Source organism: Vipera berus, assembly GCF_964194415.1.
Source record: "Vipera berus genome assembly, chromosome: 6".
Lineage (NCBI taxonomy): Eukaryota > Metazoa > Chordata > Lepidosauria > Squamata > Viperidae > Vipera > Vipera berus.
Window position 1 is genome coordinate 4,613,439 of NC_138208.1, and position 22,930 is coordinate 4,636,368.

The 22,930-nt window shown below is 45.0% G+C and overlaps 1 protein-coding gene across 4 annotated transcripts in view; it reads left to right on the forward strand.

The window, feature by feature from the left end:
• The window catches only part of PIK3CG (phosphatidylinositol-4,5-bisphosphate 3-kinase catalytic subunit gamma), a 121,609-nt gene that overhangs the window by 89,922 nt on the left and 8,757 nt on the right, over positions 1-22,930 (forward strand). The window contains exons 2-8 of one of the 4 annotated variants that reach the window (XM_081331652.1): positions 7,597-9,461; positions 12,252-14,246; positions 15,402-15,467; positions 16,790-17,015; positions 20,206-20,309; positions 20,718-20,864; positions 22,811-22,901. In XM_081331652.1, the coding sequence (XP_081187778.1) occupies positions 12,264-14,246; positions 15,402-15,467; positions 16,790-17,015; positions 20,206-20,309; positions 20,718-20,864; positions 22,811-22,901 (2,617 nt within the window). In that variant the 5' untranslated portion in view covers positions 7,597-9,461; positions 12,252-12,263. Of the gene's footprint in view, positions 1-1,402; positions 1,482-1,526; positions 1,603-7,459; positions 9,462-12,251; positions 14,247-15,401; positions 15,468-16,789; positions 17,016-20,205; positions 20,310-20,717; positions 20,865-22,810; positions 22,902-22,930 lie in introns of those variants that run through there. The other 3 variants (XM_081331654.1, XM_081331653.1, XM_081331651.1) reach the window with 3 other exon arrangements.

Sequence of the window (22,930 nt, forward strand, 5' to 3'; positions counted from 1 at the left end):
TCCAGTCCCCCCACCCCCACCCCCTCTGCCCCAAGCAGGAGACCCTACAGGGTTTCCTGCCTGGGCAAGGGGTTGGACTAGATGACCTCCAAGGTCCCTTCCAACTTTATTATTATTGTTATATTGTTGTTGTTATTATTAAGGCATAAATCTTGGGGCTCCTCCATTGTGGCCGTAAGTTGAGGACTATCTGAATTAGAATAACAGAATTGGGAGGGACCTTGGAGGTCATCTAGTCCACCCCCGCCACCCCCACCCCCTCTGCCCCAAGCAGGAGACCCTACAGGGTTTCCTGCCTGGGCAAGGGGTTGGACTAGATAACCTCCAAGGTCCCTTCCAACTTTATTATTATTGTTATATTGTTGTTGTTGTTATTATTAAAGCATAAATCTTGGGGGCTCCTCTATTGTGGCCGTAAGTTGAGGACTATCTGAATTAGAATAACAGAATAGGGAGCGACCTTGGAGGTCATCAAGTCCAACCCCCCCACCCCTGTAGGGTCTCCTGCTTGGGGCAGAGCGGGTGGGGGGTTGGACTAGATGACCTCCAAGATCCCTTCCAATACTAGTACTACTACTACTACTATTGCTATTGCTGCTATTATTATTATTATTATTATTATCATCATCATTATCATCATTATCATTATTATCATTATCATCATCATTATCATTATCATCATCATCATCATTATCATTATTATTATTATTATTATTATCATCATTATCATCATCATTATCATCATCATCATCATTATTATTATTATTATTATTATTATTATCATCATTATCATCATTATCATTATTATCATTATCATCATCATCATTATCATTATTATTATTATTATTATTATTATCATCATTATCATTATCATCATCATCATCATCATCTTTATTATTATTATTATTATTATTATTATTATTATTATTATTATTATTATTATTATTATTATTATTATTATTATTATTATTATTATTATTATTATTATTATTATTATTATTATTCAACGTTGAAGTTGGATTGGCAGGTAAGGAAATGCGGAAAGTCCACCCCAAGTCCAGGCCGGCTCCTCTCCTCCGCTTCGGCCCCCGAGCGAAGCGGCTCCCGGCCCGGCCCGGCCCCGCCTGCTCCGCCCGCCCTTCCTGCCCAGCCGGCGGCGCGCCGGGCGAGGCCTGCAGCCAGTCAGCTGGCGGGGCTGGCCGGGAGGCCGGGCGGGGGAAGCGCGGCCCTCCGGGAGGACTCCGGAGCCGGGCTGGCCGGCCTCGCTCGTCCCGGGACCGCGGGGCTGAGCTCGGAGCCCCGTCCGCGGGGAGGGTGGTGGTGGGGGGAGACGGCGCCGTCTGCGGACTCGGCGGCTTCCTCCTCCTTGCCTTCCCCGCCGGGCTCGGAGGAGCCTCTGGCCGGCGCCCGCAGGAAGGGCAGCCCCGCCGCCGCTCCGCTTGGACGTAACTCTGGCTGGCCTGGAGGGGCTCCGCTTGGACGTAAGTCTGGGACAGTAGCGGCCTGGGGGCTCAGCCTGGACGTAAGTCTGCGTCGGTTTGGCCTGGGGGGGGGTTCGGCTTGGACGTAAGTCTGGCTGGCCTGGAGGGGCTCCGCTTGGACGTACGTCTGGGACAGTAGCGGCCTGGGGGCTCAGCCTGGACGTAAGTCTGAGTCGGGTCGGCCTGGAGGGGCTCAGCTTGGACATAAGTCTGAGATGGGAGAGGTCTGGGGCACTCAGCTTGGACGTAAGTCTGTGTCGGGGTGGCCTGCAGGGGCTCAGCTTGGATGTACGTCTGGATCGGGGCAGCCTGGGGGGGGGCTCAGCTTGGATGTAAGTCTGAGACAGTAGTGGCCTGGGGGCTCAGCTTGGACGTACGTCTGGGTCGGGGCGGCCTGGGGTGGGCTTGGCTTGGACGTAAGTCTGGGTCAGGGCGGCCTGGAGGGGCTCAGCTTGGACATAAGTCTGAGATGGGGGAGGTCTGGGGGGCTCAGCTTGGGCATAAGTCTGCGTCGGGGTGGCCTGCAGGGGCTCAGCTTGGATGTACATCTGGATTGGGGCAGCCTGGGGGGGGGCTCAGCTTGGATGTAAGTCTGAGACAGTAGTGGCCTGGGGACTCAGCTTGGACGTACGTTTGGGTCGGGGTGGCCTGGAAGGGCTCGGCTTGGACGTAAGTCATGGTCGGGGCGGCCTGGAGGGGCTCAGATTGGACGTATGTCTGGGACAGTAGTGGCCTGGGGGGCTCAGCTTGGACGTAAGTCTGGGTCGGGGCGGCCTGGAGGGGCTCAGCTAGGACGTATGTCTGGGACAGGGTGGCCTGGAAGGGCTCAGATTGGACATATATCTGGGACAGTAGTGGCCTGGGGGGCTCAGCTTGGACGTAAGTCTGGGTCGGGGCGGCCTGGAGGGGCTCAGCTAGGACGTATGTCTGGGACAGGGTGGCCTGGAAGGGCTCAGATTGGACATATATCTGGGACAGTAGTGGCCTGGGGGGGCTCAGCTTGGATGTAAGTCTGGGTCGGGGCGGCCTGGAGGGGCTCAGCTTGGACGTATGTCTGGGACGGGGGTTGCCTGGAGGGGCTCAGCTTGGACGTATGTCTGGGTTGAGGTGGCCTGGAGGACTCAGCTTGGATGTAAGTCTGGGACACAGGCAGCCTGGGGGGGAGCTCAGCTTGGACATAAGTCTGGGATGGGGGTGGCCTGGTGGAAATAGTACTTTAGTAGTTGAACTTTAAGCGGTGTAACTCTGGTTTGACCTGTTTTTTTTCTTTATAATTGGGTTCAGGGTGTGGGGTTTTTTTGTCCTTCGGAATTATCAACAGGGAAACTGCATATAGTTCGCATGGGGTGGACCATCCTTGGAAGCTGCGGGCCATGGATTTGGACCTGGGGAATGGATTTTGGGAGGGGGCTATAAATTTCTGGGTAAGCCACTCTGTGGGGTGAAGACAATTTGTACCCCTGCACGAGGCATTAAAGTTATCCTGTAGTAAGTTGGGTGGTAAATAAATTTGATAGATAGATAGATAGATAGATAGATAGATAGATAGATAGATAGATAGATAGATAGATAGATAGAGACGGACAGATAGATTGGCAGGCAGGCAAAGTCATACACACTTCCATAATGTTGATATAAAGATTTACACATGGGTGCAAGTTTAGACAACTGCCCTGTGCATGCATGTTCACGCACAAGTGTGTGTGTCCGTGCGTGTGCATGCGCATGCATCTGTGTGTGTGTGTGTGTGTGAGAGACATAAACAAGAAAAAAAATCCTGGAGTGAACAATATATTTGCACTGGGTTGCAGGTAATAACTCCCTGTCATTCCAAAATTCTTAGAAAATAAATAAATTGAGTAATTTAATAATTCAATAAAGAATCAATTTATTGCTGCCCTGTCAGTATCCAAGCCGTGTCTCATATCCAGGAGGATGTCTTCAGGGTCCATGGGCTCTGGACCAGTCTTTACTGCCACCCACCTTCATCTGCACCCTGAGAGAGGCACTGTCCTACTTCGCAGGGGTGTCGCTGAGAAAATGAACGGGGAAGCTGTCAACGATTACTTGAGCGTTATAGGATTCAGTGTGGATTTTGAGCACCTGCCCTGGGGGGGAAGGAAAAGGATAGCTAGCTGTTCCTGCTTCTCTTACCGCATTGGAATTATCCGGCGAAATTAAATAATAGGTGATTCTCCACAGGCAAATGAGTGACAGACAGTATTTGCCTTGGAAGGCTGATATCTTTAAAAGGAGAATTTGTAAAACACACGGAGGAAAAGGTGGTCAGGATAGCCTGGCTATACTTTTTAAACACCAACGACTTGAACATTTTGGATTTATATCTGGATTGTGGACTTCCCTGACATCTGTCTGGTGGTGGTGATAGAACTTCTGGGTGGGCCTTTGATCCTTACATTAACATCCAGGTAGTCCTCGACTTACAGCAGTTCGTTTAGTGACCGCCGGTAGTTAACGGCGCTGAAAAAAGTGCCTTATGACTTGTTTTTCACACTGACGGCCTTTGCGGCGTCCCCACCACCACCATCAGGTGATCAAAATTCAGGAGCCTGGCAGACTGGTTCGCATTTGTGACGGTCGCCGTGTCCCGGGGCGTCAAGCGATCACCTCGTGCGACCTTGTGGCAAGAAGAGTCAATATAGGGAAAGCCAGATTCACTTAACAACCGTGTTGCCAAATTAGCGAGTGCCGCGCGGTTAACAACTGTGGCAAGAAAGGTCGTACAACGAGGCAAAACTCACTGAACAAATGTCTCGCTTAGCGACAGAAATTTTTGGGCTCCTTTGTGGTCATAAGTCAAGGACTGCCTGCCTTTTGTGTGTATGTGTGTATGTGTGTGTGTGCGCGCGTGCGTGTTGTTTTTACTCGCTGACACTGGAAAAGGGTTTGAAGCCCTTTTGTCTTTTTCACCTTGGATGGGACTATTTTGCTCCTTTGGCCCAACAAGGGGACCCACGTAGATTTATTTTACAGAGATTCTCGCTGGAGGAACCATCTGCCAACAGTTGTTTGAAGAATTGAGAAGTGTATTCACTTTATTGCTCGCAGCGCCTCTGGCTGAAACCAGACGTGGTGTGGATAATACACTCCAGAAGTGGATTGCTCTTGGGGTGTTAATTGTGTTACACCGACAGCATTTCCTATGCAAAATTGCCCACTGTTTGATCTCTGTAGGTAGAAGCTCTTTCCTTGGCTGTTCCACCTGTATTGTGAAAAGCTTCTTGTGGAGCAGCCCTCTCCTGAATTCCTTCCGAACAAATTTTCCCAAACAAATTTTCCCGCTGTGTATTTAATTTGTTCTTTTTTTCCCAAACAAAACAAAACTGGATTAGCTTTAGCTTGTCTGCTCTGGCTACTTAACTTTTATGTTTCTAACTCTGTGTAACTAAGAGGTGTAAGCAGGCCTGGGGGGTTATTGTAACAGATACCCATCTTTAAATAAATAAAGAGGGAAGGGATAAGAGGCTAGCCCTCAACAAGGCAGCGGGTGGGGTGGGGTGGTGGACAGGCGGAGAGAAAGGAACAAGGATGGCCTAACCTTTGTGTTATTTGGGTAAGGTTTAACTGTGAAGGAGGTGCTTTGGCTGTTGTTGATTCCTGTGTGGGAGGTTAAATTTGTCTACGCCCAAAAGTTGACCTAGTCTGGGTGACATTCATAAACATGATTGGACCTGGTTGTTATTTGAATGGAAGACTTCCAAAACAGACCAAGGTTGCAGGCTGTAATTCCGAGAATGCTTATTAAATTAGCTCGGCTTTTGTTCTGGCATTCGTAGCTGACCATGAAGGCGAACTAGCCGATAACAGAATAAACTGTCATTTTAATCTTCACTTTAGAAAAAGTGATTCCAAATTAAGGTTGCTGCCTGCCGCTCAGCAGGAGAGCCCCACCAGGTGGCAGCCCTGAGCTGATTTTGGCTAATCTGGGTGGAAGCTCAACAGATGGAGTGGAGGCCACCAGGCAATGCCACGGCTGTAGATTCAGACAAACAACCTGGAAGATGTTAGCGGCTATCCACTTTCCGGTTGAGGCCAAGAAAGCTGCATGGTTGTAGTGGTGTAATCGAGTTTGATTTTAGGCCACGGTAACTTTCTAAACTGGGTTTCAGATCTTTCAGGAGCCTCAACTTCCAAGGAAGGGGAGCAGAGATAGTGGATAGAGAGATCTTAGGGGAGTCTTTGCTCCTGAAGGGACAGGGTGCGAATCCCTGTGTGTTAAGCTGGACAACAGGGACATCCTGCTACTATATCACCCAACCAACTGCTTGGTAGGGTCCATTTCTGAACTCTTGGGACTTGTTGATAGGTATATAGGTGTAGTAGGAGAAGAGCAGGCAGAACTGGAGAGAGAGTTAAGCGAGTCATCAGCCTAGACTTGTTACGTTGCCACAAAGGTCTAAATCCAATCCTCTTGAATTCTGCTGGCCCTAATCTGGGGGCCAATTAAATACCGAAGGTTAGTTGATTAGATTCTTGTGAATAGGCTTGAGTAATACATCTTCTGAACTGTGCCTGGCAATGGGCTGGTTCCCAAGGCTTCTTGCTCCGGTGGACTCAGGAATTCAGGCCCATGAACCTGCAGCAAAATTTGGCCCAACACTTTTATTTGTGCGAGCCTTAGACCTTTTTTTTTTTTTGCTTTGGAGCAGGTGATGTTGGATCTGGATGTCAAGGAGATAGGACTAAGTCTGAAAGAAGTAAAAAAAAAGGAAGGAAAAAAAATTAGTGACTTCCTACGTTTTTCAGCGCAAAAAAAAAAAAAGTCACAGCGTTCCCCTTTTTTGCTTTAAAGGTCTAAATATTTCAAGCCAGTTCTGCAACATTCTGGTCATCGACACCTGAAATGAAAATTTCATATTTTTTTTTCTGAGTTCAATACAAAATCCAGAAGTGGTTTCCAGATGGAAACCAAACTAGATTCAATTCTTCTCTTTAATTAGGACAGCCCAGGTTGCCATCTCGGCCAGCTCCATCACCTTCACCTGTGGTCAGATCACTTCCTGATCCATGCAACTAGTTGTTGGCCAGCACTGCCACACGGTTTGCCATCTGGTGGATCCATGTAGCAGATTCACATGGTTTCCAAAGAGGGTTTCCAAATTGAGTGACGTATTAGTTACCTCTTTATAAAGCCCTAGTAAGACCACATGGATACGCAGATGATACCACTCTAATGGCAGAAAGTGAAGAAGAACTAAAGAGCCTCTTGTTGCGGGTGAAGAAGGAGAGTGCAAAACTTGGGTTGAAACTAAACATTAAGAAAACCAAGATCATGGCATCCGGCCCTCTCAATTCCTGGCAAATAGATGGGGAAGAAATGGAGGTAGTGACAGATTTTATTTTCCTGGGCTCCAAGATCACTGCAGATGGGGACTGTAACCAAGAAATTAAAAGACGCTTGCTCCTCGGGAGGAAAGCCATGGCAAATCTAGACTGCACACTAAAAAGCAGAAACATCACCCTGTCAACAAAAGTGCGTATAGTCAAGGCTATGGTCTTCCCAGTTGCAATGTATGGCAGTGAAAGCTGGACCATAAGAAAGGCTGAGCGCCAAAGAATTGAAGCCTTTGAACTATGGTGCTGGAGAAGACTCCTGCGAGTCCCTTGGACTGCAAGGCGATCAAACCGGTCAGTCCTAGAGGAGATCAACCCTGACTGCTCTTTAGAAGGCCAGATCCTGAAGCTGAAATTCAAATCCTTTGGCCACCTAATGAGAAGGAAGGACTCACTGGAGAAGAGCCTCATGCTGGGAAAGATCGAGGGCAAGAGAAGAAGGGGACGACAGAGAACGAGGTGGCTGGATGGAGTCACTGAAGCAGTAGGTGTGAGCTTAAATGGACTCCAGAAGATGGTAGAGGACAGGAAGGCCTGGAGGAACATTGTCCATAGGGTCGCGATGGGTCGGACACGACTTCGCAACTAACAACAACAAGACCACATCTAGAATACTGCATCCAGTTTTGGTCACCACATTACAAGAAAGATGTTGAGACTTTGGGAAAAAAAGTGCAAACTGCAATTAAGATGATTAAAGGCCTGGTGTTTAAAACATGTGAAGAACAGTTGCAGGAACTGGGGGGAAAAGAAGGACCAGGGGTGACCTGATAGCAGTCTTCCAATATCTCAGGGACTGCCCCAAAGAAGAGGCAGTCAAGCTCTTCTCCAAAGCGCCTGAAGGCAGGACAAGAAGCAACGGATGGAAACTAGTCAAGGAGAGAAGCAACCTGGAACTAAGGAGAAACTTCCTGACAGTGAGGACAATTAACCAGAGGAACTACCTGCCTCCAGAAGTTGTGAATGCTCCAACACCTGACGTTTTTAAGAAGAGACTGGACAACCATTTGTCTGAAATGGTGTAGGGTTTCCTGCTTGAGGAGGGGGCTGGACTAGAAGACCTCCAAGGTGCCTTCCAGATTCCATTTTGATTTATTGTGTTTGGGGGGGGCTCTCCTGAGCTGCCACTTGCTGATCTCCTTGATTGACTGAGGGCTTCTGGAGAAGACGAGGCAGAAGAGAACCCCGCAGGGAGGGTGGAGAAAGATGGCGAGGAGGAGAGACTAGGAGCAAGGCCGGGATGAGGTCACCTTCAAGCCAGCCCTTTGCCAATAAGAATGGTGAAATGTGCTGCGTTCTCCACCCTTGTTGTGTCAGTGTGTTGCCGCCTGGCAACTTTGTTTAAGGCTGATCTGGAAAGCAAAACAAAACCGGCAACTGCAAACCCACTTCTGTCCTTTTGTTTAAAAAAATCCGATGTAGACGTAGATGTAGCCTCCAGTAGAGTAAGGAATAGAATGTAGAATGGAGTGGAATAGAATAGAATAGAATAGAATAGAATAGAATAGAATAGAATAGAATAGAATAGAATAGAATAGAATAGAATAGAATAGAATAGAATAGAATAGAATAGAATAGAAAATTAATAGAATAGAATAGAATAGAATAGAATAGAATAGAATAATAGAATAGAATAGAATAGAATAATAGAATAGAATAGAATAGAATAGAATAGAATAGAATAGAAAATTAATAGAATAGAATAGAATAGAATAGAATAGAATAGAATAGAATAATAGAATAGAATAGAATAGAATAGAATAGAATAGAATAGAATAGAATAGAATAGAATAGAATAGAATGGCTGAGGAATTCTGGGAGGGGTCTTCAAGCTTGGCCCTTTTATGACTTGTGGACTTCAACTCCCAGAATTCCTCAGCCAGCATGGGGGAACTATGGCCCCTTCATGACTTGTGGACTTCAACTCCCAGAATTCCTCAGCCAGCGTGGGGGAACTATGGCCCCTTCATGACTTGTGGACTTCAACTCCCAGAATTCCTCAGCCAGCGTGGGGGAACTATGGCCCCTTCATGACTTGTGGACTTCAACTCCCAGAATTCCTCAGCCAGTCCACAAGTCATAAAAGGGCCACGTTTGAAGACCCATTTGCTGTCTGCTTTCCTCGGAGTCTGAGAGTTTGCAAACCCTCGGGAACTAAGAATAATAATTATCAAGCAGAATAAAAACTGCCTACTCTTTTCATCCAGACTGAATGAATGAGTTTTCTATTTTTTTTTATTTTTTTTTTCCTTTCTTGAGCAACGTTTAAGGCATGGTCCCTCTTGCATTTTTTTCAGAAATATGTTCCTCTTTTCTTTCTTTTTTTTTTAATGGTTGCAACTAAACAAAAGTCTGTTTAACAGTTCTAACAGGAAAAGCGTTAAAAAAAATTATTTTTTTTAAAAAGTCAACGATTTTGTTTATAGCCAAGTGGGTTAAAACTTCCTTCCTGGTTATAAGACTTCCGCTGCCTCGGTGGATGAAAGGAAGCCAGAAAAACAGAACATCTTAGCACAAACCAGCCACTTTCCGTGTTGTGAACTGTTGCCATTTTTCAAATAGGCAGGATTCAAAACTTTTACAAATGAGGCTTCTGCAAAAAGGCAACTCTTGCTTCCCAATCAGGTAAATATCTCTCTTTAAATAGTTCATTGTTTGTTTTTTTTCCCCTTGGGGCCTGGGGAAAACTTAACAATTCTACCCCATAATTGCTGGAGTCCTGAAATGGCTTTTGGCTTCTACTCATCTTTTGCTCCGAAACCTTCCTGAGATTAAAAAGATGGGGAAGAATTTGTTAGGAAAAAAAAAAAACATCGCAGCATCTAAAGTTTTGTTGGGTGGGTGGGTGGGGGAAATAACACCCGGCAAGCAATGTGGTTCCTTATTAATTAAGGAGGAAGTAATCGAAATAGCTTGTATGGGTTAGCCTTCATTTCGTCTGGTATAGTGAGAAAATGGAAATTATAAGACAATTTTTAAACCCTCGTCATTGGTCGGGGTGATCTCAAATGTATTGTACGTTGTTGGAAATACATTGAAAAGTCTTTTCTCTAGGTAGGAGCTGCTAGTGTCCTTGGAGTGGATGAGTTTTGATTTAATCTAGGCAGGCCGCTGTTAATTATTTTAGTTACATAAAAAAATACTCCAGTTTCCCCCCACCCCCAGAATAATTTTTCTCTTCTCTTTGCAACTGGCGAAGATGCTGTCTGTGAAATTTTGTGTGTGTGTGTGTGTGTGTACATATATATATATATATATATATATATATATATATATATATATATATATATATATATATATATATATATATATATATATATATATATATATATATATATATATATATATATATGTTGTTGTTAGCTGCGAAGTCGTGTCCGACCCATCGCGACCCTATGGACAACATTCCTCCAGGCCTTCCTGTCCTCTACCATCTTCTGGAGTCCATTTAAGCTCACGCCTACTGCTTCAGTGACTCCATCCAGCCACCTCATTCTCTGTCGTCCCCTTCTTCTATTGCCCTCGATCTTTCCCAGCATTAGGCTCTTCTCCAGTGAGTCCTTCCTTCTCATTAGGTGGCCAAAGTATTTGAGTTTTAGCTTCAGGATCTGGCCTTCTAAAGAGCAGTCAGGGTTGATCTCCTCTAGGACTGACCGGTTTGATCTCCTTGCAGTCCAAGGGACTCGCAGGAGTCTTCTCCAGCACCATAATATATATTTTATATATATATATATATAAACATTTACAGGGCAAGTGACGTGTTAAAGATTAATTGTTTAAATAGCGGTGCTCTAAAATGCTTCAGATTTTAAACAGAAACAGGGTCTATCTAGGGAGGGCAATAGCACTTAGATTTATATACCACTTCACTGTGCTTCATAGCCCTCTCTTAAGTGGTTTACAGAGCAACCTATGGCCCCCAGCAATCCGGGTTCTCATTTTACTGACCTCGGAAGGACGGAAGGCTGAGTCAACCTTGATCTGGTCAGGATCGAACTCCTGGAGTGAGCAGAGTTAACCTGCAATGCTGCATTCTAACCACTGCGCCACCAGGAAGGAGAATGAGAAAGGGAATGAGAGCGGGAGGGAGGAAGGAAGGAAGGAAAAATACCACTTAGACTTACATACCGCTTCGCAGTGCTTTACAGCCCTCTTTTAAGTGGTTTACAGAGTCGGCCTCTTGCCCTCAACAATCTGGGTTCTCATTTTACCAACTCCGGAAGGATGGAAGGCTGAGTCAACCTTGAGCTGGTCAGGATCGAACTGCTGGCCGTGACCTAGCCTGCAGTACTGCATTCTAACCACTGCGCCACCACGGCGCAGCATAGAAGAGACAACATTCTCGGGGGGCCAGTGGGGATGAGATCTAGGAGGTTATGGGGGAAAATGCTTGTACCCCCACTGGAGTGGCAGCTGGGCAGTGGCTCGGAAAGTTGATGACTGCATCATTCTAAGCTCTCCCGTTCCCCTCTCCCATATAGACAACTTTTGGGCATATGCTAGAGCAGTGGCCCCCAGCCTTTTGGCCACCAGGGACCAGTTCCACGGAGAGAGGTTTTTCCGTGAACTGGAGAGGGTGTGGTTTCCCATACTGCCTGCATCTCACGGATGGGGCTTCGCTTGTTTGCGTGGCTCTGTTTCTGGCATGCCGCAGCCTGGTGCTAGTCCATGGACTGGGGCATTGGGGACCCCTGTATTAGAGGCTTGCCCTGACAGTGTTGGTGGGAGTGGTCTTGACGGTCCCTTGATTGGGCTGTTGTTTACTGTCAGTAAGCCACTAGAATATAAAATCAGAGGAATTCCCACTCCTTATTAGTACTAATGATGTTACCTAGTTCGGTAATGAAATGTCTGCAACAAAACAAACAAGCTCTAGAGCAGAAGTCCCCAATCTTTTGGGGCACCGGGGACCGGTTCCGTGGAGAGAGGTTTTTCCACGGACAGGAGGGTGCGTGGTTTTGTGTGCTGCCTGCATCCCGCGGATGGGGCTTTGCTTGTTTGTGCGAGCCGGTTGGTGGCGTGCCGCGGCCCAGTACCGGTCCACAGACGAGGTTGGGGACCTCTGCTCTAGAGAACACCAACAGCTACAGATCAACATACCCCTGTTCTTATTTTAGCAATTGCCTTTTGGGGGGCAGTTAACAGTATTTACACAAGCTATGCTTAATACAGACGGTATTTTGACTGCTTGTTGCTTAGAACTTGCTATTATCTTTATTTTTATTTTTTTAAAAAAAATATCATTAATGGGAAGGAAATCAAAAAGATTCAAACGGGCTTTCCTTCCGCTGGATTAGCTTTCATTTGATGTGTGTAAAAATGATTTTTGAGATTGTATTCAACAGAAACTCAGCAGTCACTTCCCACGGTCCAATGGGAAAAGAAATAATCGGGCATTGTGTCGGATTTTCCCAGACTTCCTGTGGCATGGAGTTGGAGAGCAGCGATCAAGCTGTGGTTATGAGAGATGACAACAAGCGACGCCGGAGGAGGAGGATGAAGCCCTACTGTACAGCCAACGCGTTCTCGTCAACGGAGCTCGTCTCCATTGAGTTTGTTTTCCCCACCACCAGCATCGTACTCGACGTTGCTACCAACTGCACGGTCGAGCAGATGAAAGCACAGGTCTGGATGCAGGCAGTGGAAGGCCACCAGACCTCAGACCTCTTCCGCAAGATCACGCCGGATCAATTTCTCCTCCTGTATCAGAAGAAGGGCCAGTGGTATGAAATTTACGACAAGCACCAGATCATACAGACCCTGGATTGCATCTTGTATTGGAAAGTCTTGCAGAAGAAAGTGGGCAAGATCCACGTGGTTGAGAAACCCAACCCCTCTGAGGAAGTTCAAGAGTTCCAAAGCCAGCTCAATTATTTGATTGGCTACGACGTCACCGACGTGAGCAACGTGCACGATGACGAACTTGAGTTTGCCCGCCGTAGGCTGGTCACTCCGCGGACGATTGAAGTATCCTGCCGAGACCCCAAATTGTACTCCATGCACTCTTGGACTACATCCAAGCCACTTCCGGAATATTTGCTGAGTAGAATTGCCAACAATAATATTTTTCTCAATATCCACCGAGGAACCACCAGCCAGAAGATTAAAGTCACGGTGGATGATACCCCAGAGGTTATCCTTCAGAGCTTCTTCACCAAAATGGCGAAGAAGAAGTCTCTGATGAATATTCCTGAAGATTACAGTGAGCTGGATTTTGTCCTGAGAGTGAACGGCAGAGATGAGTACATTGTAGGAGAGACACCCATCAAAAACTTCCACTGGATAAGACAGTGTCTGAAAAAGGGGGAAGAAATTCACTTGGTCCTGGATGAACCACCAGACCCAAACCAGGATGAAGTTCAGAAAGAAGAATGGCCCTTGGTTGATGATTGCACCGGAGTTTCGGGATATCACGAGCAGCTTACCATCCAGGGCAAAGATCATGAAAGGGTGTTCACCATATCCTTGTGGGATTGCAACCGTAAGTTCAGGGTCAAGGTGATCGGCATTGATATCCCCGTCTTACCGAGAAATACAGACCTTACCGTCTTCGTGGAGGCTAATATTCAACATGGCCAACAGCTCCTTTCCCAGAGGAGAACCACCGCGAAGCCATTTACCGAAGAGGTTCTTTGGAATGTCTGGCTTGAGTTTGACATCAAGATCAAAGACCTTCCAAAAGGGGCGTTGCTCACCCTGCAAATATATTGCGGCAAAACTCCGGCACCGTCCACCAAGGGTCACCTCCATTCCTATGATTCGCCGTCTTCTGATCCCAAGTACAAAACTCAGCTTCTCTACTACGTCAACCTTTTGCTGATAGACCACCGCTCTCTGCTCAGAACGGGAGATTACGTGCTTCACATGTGGAAAATTCCAGGCAAGGGGGAAGAGCAAGGAAGCATCAACGCGGACAAGCTGACCTCGGCCACCAATCCGGATAAAGAAAATTCCATGGCTGTTTCGATTGTTTTGGACAAATACTGCCACCCCATCGCCTTGCCCAAACACAAGATCGCGTCGGATCCCCAAGGGGACAGGGCCAGAGTCGAAATGCCAAACCAGCTGCGGAAACAGCTGGAGGAGATCATAGCTACAGATCTGCTCAACCCGCTCAGCCCTGAAGACAAAGAATTATTGTGGCACTTCAGGTACGAAAGTATAAAGCATCCGAAGGCGTACCCTAAGTTGCTTAGTTCAGTGAAATGGGGACAGCAGGAACTGGTGGCGGAAACCTACCAGCTGCTCGCTAAAAGGGAGGCGTGGGACCAGAGCGCTTTGGACGTCGGTTTGCCGATGCAACTTCTGGATTGCAACTTTTCGGATGAAACCGTGAGAACGATGGCTGTGCAGAAGTTGGAAGGCTTAGAAGACGACGAGGTTCTTCACTACCTCTTACAGCTGGTTCAGGTAAGCTAGAGGAACGTTTCCGATGTCAACCTGGAGGTCTGTGGTTAGTATTCATTTATTGGAGAAAATTCATATGGCCGTCCAATTCATTCTCGGTGACGCCAGACACCAATCTCATATAGAAACAATAAAAAGCGATAACTCCACCACAATCAGTCGAGAACAATCAGTCAGATCAGCCAGGAGTCCCCAATCCCCGGTCTGTGGACCGCTAGTGGGCCACAGCATGCCAGCAACCGGTCCGCACAAACAAGCAAAGCCCCATCCATGAGATGCAGGCAGCGCACAAAACCACGCACCCTCTGGCGCGTGCAAACACCTCTCTCCACGGAAGCGGTCCCTGGTGCCCAAAAGGTTGGGGGCCTCTGGGATAAGCCACTTGGTGGTCTCCATCCCACTCTGGGGTCCCCAAGCCCGTTGGGAAAACCAGGTCTTCAAGGCCTTATGAAAGAGGGTCAAAGTGGGAGCCAATCTTATCTCCGTGGGGATGATGATGTTCCACAGGGAGGGAGCCACCACAGAGAAAGGCCCTTCTTTTGGGTCCTGCTAAATGGACCTCCTTAAGAGGGGAAACGTGCAGCATTCCTTGCCTCCTCCTTCCAGTAGGGTGGGTAGAGGTGACTAGGAGAAGACAATATTTCAAATAGTACTTGGATGTAATACTTCATACTTCAAGTAGTTCTTGGATGAAAGTCCATCAGAAGATGCTAGAACTGATAGTCTGGGATTTTGAAGTCCACAAGTCATAAAAGGGCCAAGTTTGAAGACCCCTGCTATTGCGTGTCCCTCAGCGATGCTCAAATATGCTGCGTAAGTCTCCCTAAGAGACTCATTTTAAGAGGGAAGGGAAAAAAAAGTGTCTGGCTGCAGTTGCCTAAAATTCATTCAAAATGTGTCACTTGCATCTCCTGGGGTTTAACAGCTGCGTGGTGTCTGGAGGCTGAAGTGATGAAGCTCACACTTTTTCAGGTGTTTTGCTGGCCCACTTTTTAATCCGTCTGAATTTCAATGTTTGCACATGCCTTTTTTTTAAAAAAAATGATATGCAGGAAAGAAAAAAATGTTACGTGCTAGGAGAAATTCCAAATAAGAACCCAAAAACTAAAGCAAAAGCACCTTAATACTTTTTTCCCCCTTCTTTTTTCTCTACTTCAGGCTGTAAAATTCGAGCCTTACCACGACAGTGCCTTAGCTCGGTTTCTGCTAAAGCGCGGCTTGAGAGTAAGTATTGGAAACGATTTAAATCAGATGGAGTGCTAACACGACAGTTTCAAAATGGAAGAGTGGACCGCTTTGCAACGCTTGGCTGAACCGGCAGACCAAGGATGAAACGGGGATTTGGCAGTAATTCTTGCACAAACGTCAGCACAGGGGTAGGCAACCTTGGCTCTTTTATGATTCGTGGACTTCAAACTCCCAGAATTCCTGAGCCAGCCACGCTGAGGAAAAGGGAGAGGTTTCCAAGCTGAGCCATGCTGGCTCAGGAATTCTGGGAGTTGAAGTCCACGAGTCATCAAAGAGCCAAGGTTGCCTACCCCTGGCTTAGAATAATAACTTAATAACTTTATTGTCACTTTGGATGTACACTAGTCGGCATACACATTAAAAGGAAATTTCGTTGCATGCAGCTCTCAAAGGGTCACCACCTCCGATATACACTACAAGCTTGTTTCTTGACTCTAGTTGGGTTGAACTAGAGGATCTCCAAGATCCCTTCCAGTCGTATGATCCTATGATATATAGGTCATCCTCGGCTAACCAGTTTATTTAATGACCATTCAAAGTTACAATGGCACTGGAAAAAAATGACTTATGACCGTTTTTCGCACTTCATAACCCTTGCAGCATCCCTGTGGTCAAAGTGATCAAAATTCAGAGTCTTAGCAATGAACTCGTATTTATGATGGTCACAATGTCCCGAGGTCATGCGATCCCCTTTTGCGACCTTCTGACAAGCAGGGTCAATGGGGAAGCCATATTCACTTAACAAGTGTGCAACTAATTTAACACCTGCAATGATTCCCTTAAACCACCGTGGCCAGATAGTTTGTAAAATGGGACAAAACATGTCAAGGTAATGATTTAAAAGCTAACCAGCTTATGTAATGTACGATGCAATGATGGGAATGATTCAGCAGGGTCTATGTCTCTTTAAGAGCCAGCAGGGTCTGTGTCTCTTGAAGAGCCTTCGTATAAAAGGGATGTGTTCTCTCTCTTCTGTTTCCTGCTGTAGTTGTGGTATGTTGGATCCTGCTGTATTAGCACATGCATGTATTTTGTTCCTGGTGTATGATATTGTAGCTAGTGTCAGGTAAACCACCATTTAATATAGACCACTGTTTTACTGTGTTTACCCCTGGGTTATCTCAGCGCAATAAGACACTGCATTCACGAATGTCTCACTTAACAACAGACATTTGGGGCTGAATTTTGGTCGTAGGTTGAGGACTACACCTGCGCTGTGTTTCTGAAATGTGGATGCATTGGCAAGACGTCAGATCCGTGAAGAACCCTGTCTCAGATGCTACCTCTTCCTTTCACAGAACAAGCGAATCGGGCACTTCCTGTTTTGGTTCCTGAGAAGCGAGATTGCTCAATCCATGCATTACCAGCAAAGATTTGCCGTGATCTTAGAAGCCTATCTGAGGGGCTGTGGCAAAGCGATGCTGAAGGACTTCCTCAAGCAGGTCCAAGTGACGGAGCTGCTGCACAAGGTCACGAGGGAGATCAAGGTCGCTTCGGCAGAGAAGTACGATGTCACCCCTCAAGGTAGGCGCCCTTTTCCAGAAGCATCCTTTGGGCCGCGACGCACTTGCCTCCCTCCTTTTCCCTCACAGGCAACGAAGCCTGCGGTACCTGTGCATCGCAGCTGCGGTTTCCAAGACGAGTCAGTTGCAAAGCAGATTAAGAATAAGAATAAAAACTAAAAATATACTAACAAGAGAATATGGGCAGCACAGGGTTGAACTGTGGGCTCCTTAGTGCTCTCTGAGTTTGGTGGTTTTCTTCCAGATGTCTCATTACCACCCTAGGTAATACAGCGCTGATGGTGTTACCTAGTGTTGTGATTCAGGGTCAGCCTGTGGGTTCGGCAGTTGGGTCGGACGATTCAGAGGAGGAGGAGGGGGGTGTTGGAGAGCCTGCAGAGGACAGCCCTGAGGCTCCGCAGAGCCCTCAGCCAGGCCCCTCTGATCTGGTCACTACGCAGACCCAGCTGTGTGAGCCTGACAGCGTGGATGAAGATGACCCACAGCTGGCCCTGTTCAAGGACGCCCGACGCAGGAGGCAGTCAAGCAGGAGTAAACAGAGGAAGGCAATGGGGCACCTCGGAAGGAGGCAGAGAGAAGCCACGCCTTGAACTGTTTAAAAGGGGAATGTGTGGGAGGGCTGGTTTTCTGAAGGCAACCGTTTGAATAGCTCCTGTTTCATGGTTCGTGTTTTGGTTTTGCTCTGTTTGCTCTGTCTTGTGTCAATAAATTTGGCAGGCTTAGTTCCAGCCTCTTGCCTTTTTGTAAAGGGGTTGTCCCTGCCTTTTCTGCAGGGCCGGTAGTAGGCTGGTACAGAACACCTAGTTTGGTAAGGAAATGTCTGCAAGAAACCCGCCAAGCTCAGAGAGCACCAAGGACCCCACAAAAATATACCGTACTCTACTTGCATTGGTAAAACAGAGATAATTGCAAACGTAGATGGCCATTTCTAAGTTAGCAGAGCCAAGGTTCTACTCCAGAGCAATGCCTCCATTGTGGTGTTGGAGGTGACCTTGAGATCTAGCAGCATACATAGAGCCAACATTTAAATTTTCAACACGGGTAGCTTTAAAAATGGAATACTGCCTACATCATCATCATCATCATCATTATTATTATTATTATATTCATTTTTCCCATACATATGATAGTAATTTTTCAACCAACGTGCTGTCTGAGTTTACATGCTGATACATATTGAATTCCTAGTCCTTTCTTCTTTCCCCCAGCCAATGGTAAAATAAATTCTGGGTTTGATAATAGTCCGTTTCTTCTTTTTCTTTCAGTCTTTTTCTTTCAGTCTTCTGTCCATCTCTGCACATTCTAGTATTTTTTTTTTAAATTATTTCTTCCTCTGATGGTATTCCTTCATTTTTCCAGTGTGGCGCAAATATAATTCTTGCCGCTGTCGTGACATTCAAAGTCAAGTATGAGCTTTGCTTATTAGTCTTTTCTGGCATTATATCTAATAGAAAAAGTTCAGTTTTAAAATCAACATGTTCTCCTAACATCTTTTCTAGCCAAGTATGTATCTTTTCCCAATAATTCTTTACTTTATCACATGTCCACCAAACACGATAATAGGTGCCTGACTTATGTTTACATTTCCAACACCTATCTGACATATTTTAAAACATTTTTGCTAATCTTGCTGGTGGCAAGTGCCATCTATAAAACATTTTGTATAAGTTTTCTTTACAGGAAGTCGACATTGTCAATTTATAGTTTCTTTCCCATCAATTTTGCCATTTTCCTAATTCCGTGTTATAACCAAAAATTTTCCCCCGTCTTATCATTGTTTCTTTAACTTGTTCACTTTCTGTTGCTAAAGTGAATAAAAAATTATACATTTTCTTAATTAGTTTTGCATCTGAAAATCATCTGCCTACATTGATATCCCTCAGCCTTGGCCCCTAGATGGGTGGAGTTCAACTCCCAATAATTTCCCAGCCAGCCTCATAGGCCTAAATTATTGAATTAAATTGTTTCTTCCTATAAATTGGTCATCCCTAAGTGTTTTAAAAAATGAGCGTTGTAGAGTAAAATTTGTTCTTAAGGTTCAGGTTGTTGTTGTTGTTGTTGTTGTTGTTGTTATTATTATTATTATTATTATTATTATTATTATTATTATTATTATTATTATTATTATTATTAAAGTTGGAAGGTACCTTGGAGGTCATCTAGTCCAACCCCCTGCTTGGGCAGGAAACCCTATACCATTTCAGACCAATGGCTGTCCAGTCTCTTCTTAGAAACTTCCAGTGTTGGAGCATTCACGGCTTCTGGAGGCAGGTTGTTCCACTGGTTAATTGTTCTGTCAGTAAGTTTCTCCTTAGTTCCAGGTTGCTTCTCTCCTTGATGAGTTTCCATCCCTTGCTTCTTGTCCTGCCTTCAGGGGTTTGGAGAATAGCTTGACTCCCTCTTCTTTGGAGCAGCCCCTGAGATACTGGAACACTGCTATCGTGTCACCCCTAATCCTTCTCTTCATTAAACTAGACATACCCAATTCCTGCAACCGTTCCTTATATCTTTTAGCCTCCAGTCCCCTGATCAACTTTGTTGCTCTTCTCTACACTCTTTTTGAAGAGTCTCAACATCTTTTTCACACCGTGGTGACCAAAACTGGATGCAGTATCCCAGGTGCGGCCTTACCAAGGCATTGTAAAGTGGTAGTAACACTTCATGTAATCTTGAAGTATTGAAGGTTGCTTGGGCTGTGAGGAGTAGATTTCTGATTTTTATATCTAAGACATAGACTATTTAGATCAGAGGTCCCCAATCTTTGGGGCACCAGGGACCGGTTCCGTGGAGAGAGGTTTTTCCGCGGACCGGAGGGGGCGCGGTTTTGTGTGCTACCTGCATCCCGCGGATGGGGCTTTGCTTATTTGTGCGGACCGGTTGCTGGCATGCCGCGGCCCGGTACCGGTCCACAGACCAAGGGTTATGGATCCCTGATTTAGATAATAAAAATCCCTCCGCAGTCATGTTATCTCGTGCGAAACCATCTCCTCTCCCCTCCTCACTCGCCAGTCCACAAAGCTGGAAAGGTTGGGGAACAATGTCCTAAAGGAGAAATGCAGTGTCGGTGTGTGTGTGTGTGTGTGTGTGTGTCTGTACCAGCAATTCCTCATTCCATTTCATTCTAATCGAATATGTTTCTTGATTTTTTTAAAAAAACCTTTTTTTTCTCTCCCCCCACTCTCCTTTCTTAGTCATCGCACAGCTCAAACAAAAACTCGAGAGGCTACAGGACAACAATTTTCCAGAATGTTTTAGAGTTCCATACGATCCTGGACTCAAAGCAGGGGCCCTGATGGTAAATATAATTCCTTCTCTCCTACAAAAGTCGAACAAACGGGTGTCAACAGGATGAGGGGCCCAAACAGAGCTCCTGAGACACCAGGAGGAGTAAATCTCTACGTATGAAACACTACAAGGCACATTTTTTGGATTCCCCCACAATGTTTAATAGAACAAAAATTGAGCAAAACGTCCGGTGAGGGCTCGTTGCAATTTTGAGTGGGAGGTTGCAAGACATAAATGCAGGTAGTCTTCGACTTAACAACAATTCATTTTGTGACCATTAGTGACCATGGACACTGAAAAAAGGACGTTATGACCGTTTTACACACTTACGACCGTGGTAGCCTGGCATCATCTCAATTGCTCTTAGACGCCAGTTCTGGCGGTTAACAGATGCGTAGCTGTCTGTCTTTTGTCACAGATAGAAAGATGTAAAGTCATGGCATCCAAGAAAAAACCTCTCTGGCTGGAATTCAAGTGTGCAGATCCAACGTCTCTCTCCAGCGAGACCATCGGCATCATCTTCAAACACGGCGACGATCTGAGACAGGATATGCTCATTTTACAGGTAACACGACTACAAACCACACTTGAGAAAAGCCCCAGAGCTGGGAGAACCGCTAACAAACCATTTTTGTTAAGAAAAAAGAGGAAATAAACGGAACTCTCCGAAGTGGCTGCTAAAAGACATGGAAGTGAGCATGCCTTCAGCTTCCGCTGAATGACATTTTGATTAATAGCACTCCTCTTTTTCCGTATCCCTTAAAAAAAACAACCAATGTGGAAACCTACCAGTTTCCGCATGCTGGATTTTCTTCCCTGTTTAGCTAAAGTTCAAACCGTTACACCAAGTTCCCTAACTTTTGACACTGAAGGTGAGGTATTTTTTTTTAATTACAAAGAACGCCTGAGCAAGTCTATTTTTCCCCCAGCTGATTTCCAGAACAATCCTCAGCAAGATTGCTAAAATAATATTGCTTCCTGATTCCTTTATAATCAGCCAGGGAGATCTCTCTCTCTCTCTCTCTCTCTCTCTCTCTCTCTCTCTCTCTGTCTATCTATCTATCTATCTATCTATCTATCTATCTATCTATCTATCTATCTATGCCTCTCTCTAAATCTATCTGCCTATTTTCCATATCTATCTGCCTATCTATCTGCCTATCTATTTATCTATCTATCTATCATCTATCTATCTATCTATCTATCTATCTATCTATCTATCTATCTATCTATCTATCTATCTATGCCTCTCTCTAAATCTATCTGCCTATCTGCCTATCTATCTATCTATCTATCTATCTATCTATCTATCTATCTATCTATCTATCTATCTATCTATCTACCTATCTACCTATCATCTATTTATTCTATCTATCTATCTATCTATCTATCTATCTATCTATCTATCTATCTATCTATCTATCTATCTATCTATCTATCATCTATCTATCTATCTATCTATCTCTATCTATCTATCTATCTATCTATCTATCTATCTATCTATCTATCTATCTATCATATGTCTATCTATCTATCTATCTATCTATCTATCTATCTATCTATCTATCTATCTATCTATCTATCTATCTATCTATCCTGGACAATTCCAACGTTTCTGTGAAAGCTTGCTACTTACTTTATTTTTATATTGTATTGGGATGAAATTTCTGAACTTACCCATCAAGAATTAGAATTAGAGTTAGAGTTAGATTAGAATTATTAGAATTAATATTAGAATTACAGAGCTGGAAGGGATCTTCTAGGTCATCTAGTCTAACCCCCAAGCAGGAGACCTTACACCATTTCTGATAAATGGAAGGCTGAGAGTCAATTTGGTGTATTGATTAAGGCCTCAGACTAGAAATTGGAGATTGTGAATTCTAGGCATGAAACCAGCCGGGTGACCTTGGGCCCGTCACTGTCTCTCAGCCCCAGGAAGGGAGACAATGGTAAAACCCTTCCAAAATGTTGCCAAGAAATTCCAGGGACTTGTACAGGCAATCCCCAGGAATTAAGGCTGACTTGAAGAGACCAAAAATAAAATAAAAAAATAAAAATAAAAATATTCAAGATATGGTGTCTCTTCAACCATTAGAATTTCTTCTGATCGATTAACATAGATTAGTATGGATGTGTCCAGATGTTGAGCTTTATTATGCAAAGCACACTTCACCTCTTCTTGGGGGGGGTGACTCAACAAATATTTAATCTCCTTCACAGAGATGACGGTGAACGGAATGAGCGTAGAAGACAGGATGTTTCTGCATTTTAGTGAACGGGAGTTTTTCTTTTAAAGTTCTGCTGTATGTTTCTTAAGCTATTTCGATTACCTGTCAGGATTCTTTTGCAACATTTATATAGAATAATTTGGAATCCAGATGTTTAGACCGCATCAAAAATTGATTTGAATTCGATTTGAAATAACTGATTTAATTCATATGAACATTTCTAGGATTTTTTAAAAAAAACTAAAATAGCTCCTGGATGCTGTTTGTCTTTTGTTTCTATTAGATACTTCGAATAATGGCATCGATATGGGAAGAAGATTCCTTAGATTTATGTTTATTACCTTATGGCTGTATTTCTACAGGGAATAAAATAGGTAATGTATAGGTCCAAGGCAATATTTTT